At 44.7% G+C, this 9,292-nt stretch overlaps 1 protein-coding gene across 2 annotated transcripts in view; it reads right to left on the reverse strand.

The window, feature by feature from the left end:
• Positions 1–9,292, reverse strand: part of ercc3 (excision repair cross-complementation group 3) — a 25,429-nt gene that overhangs the window by 12,546 nt on the left and 3,591 nt on the right. For both annotated transcript variants that reach the window (XM_048598528.1, XM_048598529.1), the window contains exons 4-6: positions 7,785–7,926; positions 1,354–1,524; positions 309–513 (exon numbers count right to left, since the gene is read on the reverse strand). In XM_048598528.1, coding sequence (XP_048454485.1) covers positions 309–513; positions 1,354–1,524; positions 7,785–7,926 — 518 coding nt within the window. The remainder of the gene's footprint in view (positions 1–308; positions 514–1,353; positions 1,525–7,784; positions 7,927–9,292) is intronic.

A 9,292-nucleotide genomic window follows, 5' to 3' on the forward strand; every position in this document is an offset into this window, starting at 1 on the left:
GTCGGAGGGTCAGTGCTGAGGGAGTGCCGCACTGTCGGAGGGTCAGTACTAGGACAGTGCCGCACTGTTGAAGGTGCCATTATTCAAAGAAGAGATTTGACTGAAGAATTGCCTATTAGTGAGTGAAATTGGGAGGGATTGGGATCTGTATTCGGAAGGATGAAATTAAAATAGAACTTCCTCATGAGACACTCAAATTCTCAAATTGTAAAGCAGGGCTCCTGGTTAAAACAGACAGCTGTGATCTATACAGCCAGCAGGACAAGCAGACAGAGAACGTGACAGTCTGAACAAAGCCTGATACTTACCACAGGGAAGGACAATAACTCCTGACCTGGCACGGCCATTTCCAAACATCTTTCTTAAGCTCTTCTCCTGATAGGGCCTTAGGACGGCTGTGGGCTTCAGATCGATGTTAACATCTGGGTTGATGGTATCATTCCTGAAGTCGTACTCTGCTAGTAATGGGTATTCCATGTGAATACACCGTTTCTGCAGCTCCTCAATCATTTCCTATGGGAACATTTTGTTTAGAAACAGACTCCTCCAGACTAGAAAACCATGAAAAACAAAGGAGCAAACAAGAGTGGAACACATTTCACAGCGGGGTGCATCGCATTTACAGTCTGGGGTCAGGGTGGCCTAGTTCCAGACCAACAGAAAAGAGTTATATGTAGAGTGACAAGTTTCAAAAGACAGTTTCCATTGGAAACAAGAACACTGGAATTAAATGTGGCAAAAATGGGCAGGAAGTGCATCCAGAATCAAGCAATTTAAATTTAAATTGATACTCCAGCCTTGAAAATAAATCTAATAATCACTGGTTCAGTCGAATTGCCTGAGCACTGCAGAGTCAGGACCCTCTAATTCAACATGGATGCAATAGAAACAAAGAACTGCTGATGGTCGAGATCTGGATTAAAAATAGGAAGTGCTAGAGAAACTCAGCAGGTCTGGCAGCATTGGCATTGGTGCTAAAGAGTCATTTCAGACTTGAGACGTTAACTCTGCTTTTCTCTCTATAGATACTGCCAGACCTGCTGAGTTTCTCCAGTATTGTCTATGCTTGTTTCAACATGGTTACATTGAGCTTTACAATACAGAAATAGGCCATTCATACAGACTCCCCTATGCTGCTGATTCTGCCTTGAACAAGCTCCAGTCGCCATTATCTTGCCTCATCCAACCAATGTAAACTTTAAATCCTTTCTCCAGTGTGTTTACCGAGCCTTTGCCTGAATGTTATTAATATTGTTCTCCTCGATCAATCTCTGTGGCACTAAGTTCCACACGTAAACCATTCTCCCGAATGCCTATAGGAATTATTAGTTGAACAAAGTTATAAATCATCACCTGCTTCACTTCGAAGGACACTGTCTGCAGTTCCTCCTCCTCCTCCTCCTCTTCCTTATCCATTTGTTCGTAGAAGTCCAATAAGTCTGCGGGAACATCTGTTTTACTTTGTACGGGGTCTGTACTCTGTGATGTTGAAGCTGCTCCATTATTCTGCACAGCTTTGGACATCTGTGGAACAGAAGGCTGTTTGTGATTGTTTGGACAGAATCCCACAATTCCAATTCTTGACAAACCTCAGAGATGCCAAAAATGACCATTTTAATGGCAAATTTACCAAATTGTAGATAATTGAGGAAGGCTAAATTCAACATCAGCTGCCAATGCCAGTAAGACAGGCCAGAGAATCTATTTGTCATAATCCAGACCTGGGCTAAAAGTTGAATCAGAAAATGTGATTGATGCAGCAGCCCATCCTCAACTAAAACTAACTGATTTTACTGGGACAGGTTTGAAGGAACTTTACGCTGTACCTGTCTAACAAATATCATTAAATATTCTGAGGAGGTAACTTGGTGTGCAGATGGTGGTGATGAAGGATGCAGTCCAAAAGTACTTCACGAAGGCTTTTGACAAGATCCTACATTGCAGACTGGTCAAGAAAGCAAGAACCTACAGGATCCAGGATAATTTGGCAAACTGAACACAAAATTGACTTAATGGCAGTAAGCAGACAGTGATGGTCAATGGGTGCTTTTGTGACTGGAAACCCGTGTCTAGCAGTGTACCATAGGGTTCAATACTGGGTCCTTTCCTGTTTATTTTATCACTTGTGGGATGTGGGTGTTATTGGCTGGGCCAGTATTTATTGTGTGTCCCAGTTACTGTTCAGAAAATGGTGGTGAGCTGCTTCCTTGAACTGCTGCAGCCCATGTGCTGTAGGTGGACCCACAATGCTGATACAGAGTCAGTTCCAGGACAGTAAAGGAACAGCAATATATTTCCAAGTCAGGATGGTGCTAAGCTTGTTGAGTGTTGTTGAAGCAGCACCCATCCAGGTAAGTGGTAAGTATTCCATCACACTCTTAATTGGGCGGTATTTGGCCGGGTTGGATTTATCCTGCTTTTTGCACGCAGGACACATGTGGGCAATTTTCCACATTGTCTGGTAGATGCCAGTGTTCTAACTGTACTGGAACAGCTGGACTAAAGTAGCAGCAAGGTCTGGAGCACAAGTCTTCAGTACCATTGCCGGAAGGTTTCAGGGCCCACAGCCTTTGCTGTATCCAGTGCCTTCAACCATATCTTGGCATTTACGTACAGTGATTTGAATTGGCTGAAGACTGGTATCCATGATACTGAAGATTGCTGCAGCAGCTTCAGCCTTATCTTTTTCAGTGACATGTTGGTCTCTGCCTTAATTGAGGATGGAGTCTCATAGTCCAGTGAGTTGTTTCACCACCATTTACGACTAGATCTGGCAGGACTAGACAGCTTAGATCAATTAGTTGTGGGATCACTTATCACTTCCTGCTAATGCTGTTCAGCACACAAGTAGTCCTATTTGACACCTCATTTTCAGGTATGCCTGGTGCTGCTCCTGGCATGCCCTCCTGCACTCTCCATTGAACCAGGGTTGATCCCCCGGCTTGATGGCAATGGTTGAGTGGGGGATATGCTGAGCCATGAGGTTGCAGATTGTGCTGGAGTACAATTCTGCAATATTGGTGGCCCACAGAACCTCATGGATGGCCAGTCTTCAGTTGCTAGATCTGTTTGAAGTCTGTCCCATTTAGAATGGCAACAGTACCATACAACACGATGGACGGTACCGCTTTGTGGAACACCTACGCTCAGTTCGCCACAAACAACTGCACCTCCCAGTCGCGAACCATTTCAACTCTGCCTCTCACTCCCTGGACAACATGTCCACCTTGGGCCTCCTGCAGTGCCACAACGATGCCACCTGAAGGTTGCAGGAACAGCATCTCATATTTCGCTTGGGAACCCTGCAGCCCAATGGTATCAATGTGGCCTTCACAAGCTTCAAACTCTCCCCTCCGCCAGCCGCATCCCAAAACCAGCCCTGCTTGTCCCTGCCTCCTTAACCTGTCCTCCCACCTATCCACTCCTTCCACCTCAAGCCCCACCCCCATCTCCTGCCCCCATCTCCTAATTATAGACTAGTGAGCCTGACGTCAGTGGTGGGGAAGCTGCTGGAGAAGATACTGAGGGATAGGATCTGTTTACATTTGGAAGAAAATGGGCTTATTAGTGATAGGCAGCATGGTTTTGTGCAGGGAAGGTCGTGTCTTACCAACTTGATAGAATTCTTTGAAAAAGTGACAAAGTTGATAGATGAGGGAAGGGCTGTAGATGTCATATAAATGGACTTCAGTAAGGCGTTTGATAAGGTTCCCCATGGTAGGCTGATGGAGAAAGTGAAGTCGCATGGGGTCCAGGGTCTACTAGCTAGATGGATAGAGAACTGGCTGGGCAACAGGAGACAGAGGGTTGTAATGGAAGGGAGTTTCTCAAAATGGAGAACTGTGACCAGTGGTGTTCCACAGGGATCCGTGTTGGGGCCACTGTTGTTTGTGATATACGTAAATGATCTGGAGGAAGGTATAGATGGTCTGATTAGCAAGTTTGCAGATGACACTAAGATTGGTGGAGTAGCAGATAGTGAAGGGGACTGTTGGAGAATGCAGCAGAATATTAGATAGATTGGAGAGTTGGGTGGAGAAATGGCAGATGGAGTTCAATCCAGGCAAATGCGAGGTGATGCATTTTGGAAGATCCAATTCAAGGCGAACTATACAGTAAATGGAAAAGCCCTGGGGAAAATTGATGCATAGAAAGATCTGGGTGTTCAGCTCTATTGTACCCTGAAGGTGGCAACGCAGGTCGATAGTGTGGTCAAGAAGGCATACGGCATGCTTTCATTCATCAGACGGGGTATTGAGTACAAGAGTTGGCAGGTCATGTTACAGTTGTATAGGACTTTGGTTTGACCACATTTGGAATACTGCATACAGTTCTGGTCGCCACATTACCAAAAGGATGTGGATGCTTTGGAGAGGGTGCAGAGGAGGTTCACCAGGATGTTGCCTGGTATAGAGGGTGCTAGCTATGAAGAGAGGTTGAGTAGGTTAGTTCTGAGGAAGGGTAACCAGACCCAAAACGTTAACTCTGTTTTCTCCTTCACAGATGCTGCCAGACCTGCTGAGCTTTTCCAGCAACTTTGTTTTTGTTCTTGAGTAGATTAGGATTATTTACATTAGAAAGACGGAGGTTGAGGGGGGACCTGATTGAGGTCTACACAATCATGAGAGGTATAGACAGGGTGGATAGCAAGAAGCTTTTTCCCAGAGTGGGGGACTCAATTACTAGGGGTCAGGATTTCAAGCTGAGGGGGTAATATTTTAAGGGAGATATACGTGGAAAGTTCTTTACGCAAAGGGTGGTGAGTGCCTGGAATGCGTTGCCAGCGGGGGTGGTAGAGGCGGGCATGATAGCGTCATTTAAGATGTATCTAGTCAGATATATGGATGGGCAGGGAGCAAAAGGATACAGATCCTTGGAAAATAGGCTCAGAGATAGTAGGAACTGCAGATCCAGCTCTGCACCTTGTTGTCTTGGAAAATAGACGACAGGTTTAGATAGAGGATCTGGATCGGCGCAGGCTTGGTGTCCGAAGGGCCTGTTCCTGTGCTGTAATTTTCTTTGTTCTTTGTACTAGCCTCATCCCGCCTCCTTAACCTCTCCGTCCTCCCAGGACCGACCTTTCCCCTCCCTAACTCCCCACCTACACTCACCTTTACTGGCTCCATCTCTGCCTCTTTGACCTGTCTGTCTCCTCTCCACCTATCTTCTCCTTTATCCATCTTATATCAGCCTCCCCCTCTCTCCCTATTTATTTCAGAATCCCCTTCCCCTCCCCCATTTCTGAAGAAGTGTCTAGACCCGAAACTTCAGCTTTCCTGCTCGGCCTGCTGTGTTCATCCAGCTCTACACCTTGTTATCTCAGATTCTCCAGCATCTGCAGTTCCTACTATCTCTGTAACAATCTTGTGTTTGTGCTGTGTTACATGTGACCCCACCACACTGTTCTGTATCTGTAAAATCTTCCTTACTGTCCTGTTTTGTTACCATTACTTGGATAAATTATGATCTCTCTACCTTAATTATTTCATACAGTTTTGAATTACCTATAACTTTGGTTAGACCCTCAGCATGCGACTCTTATACCTATCATGTTATTCCAGTCTTTTGGTTTGTCTCCAGCACCACCTTATTTTTAATTATTTGTAATTATCTCTGTGCCTCATTTAGTTGGATTGGAGGTCGTGCCTTCACGTGTTGTTCAGCTGCTGACACTTCACTCACACCGTCTGACACTTCAGATCACAGGCAGGGATTTATCATTCAGCACTCCACTCACATCATTTGTATGGTCTATCTGCCCTTGATATCTATCTCCACCCATGAATTCTGTGTTGTGTGTGCTTCTCTCACTTCACTTGACGAAGGGGCTATGCTCAGAAACCTTGAGATTTCACAAACTTGTTGGACTATAACCTGGTGTCTGTGACTTCTGACTTATGTTACTGTGTTGTTACATTGATAATGCGTATCTCTTGATTATCCGGATTATTTGATCAACTGGCACACTCCTGGTCCCATAGGTGCTGGATAATAAAACATTTGCTGTATCTGCAACCAGCAGACTGGCAAGGATGAGGTCAACTACATTTTCCCCTTTTGTTTTCCCTCACCACCTACCCCAGACCCAGTCTAGCCGCAATGTCCTTTAGGACCTGACCAGCTCGATCAGGAACACTGCTGCCGATCCACTCTTGGCGGTTGAAGTTCCCTACCAAGAGTACGTTTTGCACCCTTGCCAACTTCCTGCAAGTGTTGTTCAACATGGAGTACCACCAATTTATTAGTCATAGAGACAGCATGGAAAGAGACCCTTCGGTCCAATTCGGTCATGGCGACCAGATATCCTAGAAAAATCTAGTCCCATTTGCCACTATTTGGCCCATATCCCTGCAAACCCTTTCAATTCATATACCCATCCAGATGCCTTTTTGTTGTAATTGTACCAGCCTCCACCCACTTCCTCTGGCAGCTCATTCCATACATACACCCAGCATGTAAAAGTTACCCCTTACGCCCCTTTTAAATCTTTCCCCTCTCACTTTAAACCTATGCACTCTAGTTTTGGACTTTCCTACCCAGGGAAAAGACCTGGGCTATTTACTCTATCCATGCCCCTCATGCTGAGGGATGACATTCATATACATTAATGATGATGTGTACATGTAATGAGAATGTGTACAGCAATGATCTTGACTTGCACGTCAAAGATATGATCAGTAAGTTCACAGATAACATTAAAATTGTGTGGTAAATAGTAAGAGGAAAGCCTTAGACTACAGGATGATATCAATGACAAATAGAATTTAATCTGCAGAGTGAGGTGATGTATTTTGGGAGCACTAATAAGGCAAAAGAGTACACAATGATTGGAAGGACTTGAAGTACAGAGGACCTGAGGGACTTTGGTGTGTATTCAAGGATCCTTGAAGGCAGATGGGATATTTGCCTTTATTAGCCAAGGCACTGAATATAACTACAAGGAGTTTATGATGGAGCTGTATATAACGTTAGTTAGGCTGGAGTGCTGTGTGCAGTTTTGATCACCACACTATCAAGGATGTGATTACACTAGAGATGGTGCAATAGAGACTCACTATAATGTTGCCTGGAATGGAGCAATCCCACGATGAAGACAGACTGGATAGGCTGGGGTTGTTTTCCTTAGAGCAGAGAAGGCTGAGAGGGGACCCGATTGAGGTATATAAAGTTATGAGTGGCAGAGATAGGAAAAAAACATTTCCTCTTAGCAGAAGGTCAATAACTAGGGGAAATGGATTGAAGGTAAGGGTCAGAATGTTTAGAGGGGATCCAAGGGTGGAGGGTATATGCAGCTCACTGCCTGGAAGAGTGGTAGAGGTGGGAATCACCACCATTTCAGAAATATTTAGAATATATACGTAACACCATAAAATAAAAGGCTACAGGCTAAGTACTGGAAAATGGGACTAGAATAGATAGCTGCTTGTTAACTGGCACAAACATGAAGGGTGTCTTTTGGTGCTGTGAAATTCCATCCCATTCTGTACTTGTCCTGGGAGTGTTTTACTGGGACAGTGTAGAGAGAGCTTTACTCCGTACCTAACCTGTGCTGTCCCTGTCCTGAGAGTGTTTGATGAAACAGTCCAGAGGGTCCTATTGTCTGTATGCAACCAGAGTCAAAGGGGGATTGAGGGATAAACTAAGAAATTGTTTCGATGGATTTTCTGGGCTTTGTGATCTTTGCAGGTTTTTCAAATTTCCAGTGTTGAATTAATCAAGATCTGGAATCCTCAATAACCTTCGCCCAGATTGCAGCATCATACCAGCAAAGGACATCCACTTACCAACATGGCAGATTTACTGGAGACTGTGCCCATAATGAGTTCAGTTTCGTCACCTTCTGCTGTCCTCAGGCGACAGTTCCTTATGATATCATCCTGCAACAACTTCTGAATCACATCGGGATGTGTGCTTTCCACAAAGTATCTGTCCATTAAGGAGATTCTCAGTCAAACCAAACTATTTTCACACTAACTACTACCTCAAACTGGATAATTTGGTGCAGCACTGTTTTTTTTATTGATCCTCATTACAGTGCAGCACAGCCTCAGTACCAACCCTTTGACATCAACTGATCTTCTCATACCAATTCAGAAAACTGTACATTGGTGGAGGCCATTTGCCCCATCACCTCCATGCCAGCAACAAAGATCTAATTACTGTAATGCCTTTTCCACCTCTAACTCGAGCCTTAGACTGTGGCAATACAAGTTAATATTTAAACACTGTTTCAATGCTGATTCAACCATCTTTCACAGAGTGAGATCCAGACTCCTCAGTGAGAGATCATTCTCAGTTAAAAAAAAACCCACCTCACCTCTCTTACTTAAATCTATATCTCCTGGTTATTCAGTACTCTATTAGTGGAAAAAGTATCTTCCTATCCACCCTACCTATGGCCACAGACGGCAGATTTCCTTCCCTAAAGGACATTAGTGAGCCAGATGGGTTTTTACAACAATCGATAGTTTCATGCCCATCATTAGACCCTTAGTTAGTTGAGGCCGAACCAGTTTTCACGTAATTCCAGCATTATGTCCCTGCTATTGTATTTGATACTTTGGTTTAAATAAAGGCAAGTATTAAAGGACTAGACAGGGTAAATGTAGGAAGGATGTGAGCCTCTGGAATCCTCTGCCACAGAAAGCACTTGAGGCCAAAACAGTGAATGCTTTCAACGATGATTCAGATTTAGTTCTTAGGGCTAAAGAGAAAGCAGAAACCAGGTACTGAGTTCACTGATCAGCTGTGATTGCACTGAACAGCAGAACAGGCCTGAATGTCCAATAGCATATTCCTGCTCCAATTTTCTGTATTTTTAAGTATTCCATTATCCCTTTTCAGTGCCACCTTTAGGGATATATGGAAATGTACACCAAGATCCCTTTGATCTTCAGTACTTTCCAGAGTCCTACCATTCATAGTGGATCCCTTGCTTCGTCAGTCCACCCAAGTACATTGGCTCTCACTCTTCCGGTTGGAATTCCTTGTGCCACTGCTCTGCCGAGCTGAACAGTCACCTGATATCCTCCTAAAGTTTAAGGCTATCTTCCTCCCTATTTACCAACCCACTAATTTCCACGACATCCATAAAGGCCTTGATTACACCCTCTATATGTAAGGCCAAAAGAATAATGCACAAAACAAGGTGCTGATCCGCAGCACTCATTCAATGCTGAGCTTTCAATAGTGCGGCGCTCCCTCGGCACTGGCCCTCCGACAGCGCGGCGCTCCCTCGGCACTGGCCCTCCGACAGCGCGGCGCTCCCTCGGCACTGACCCTCCGACAGCGC

The sequence above is a fragment of the Rhincodon typus genome, chromosome 7 (genome assembly GCF_021869965.1).
Source record: "Rhincodon typus isolate 14 chromosome 7, sRhiTyp1.1, whole genome shotgun sequence".
NCBI lineage: Eukaryota > Metazoa > Chordata > Chondrichthyes > Orectolobiformes > Rhincodontidae > Rhincodon > Rhincodon typus.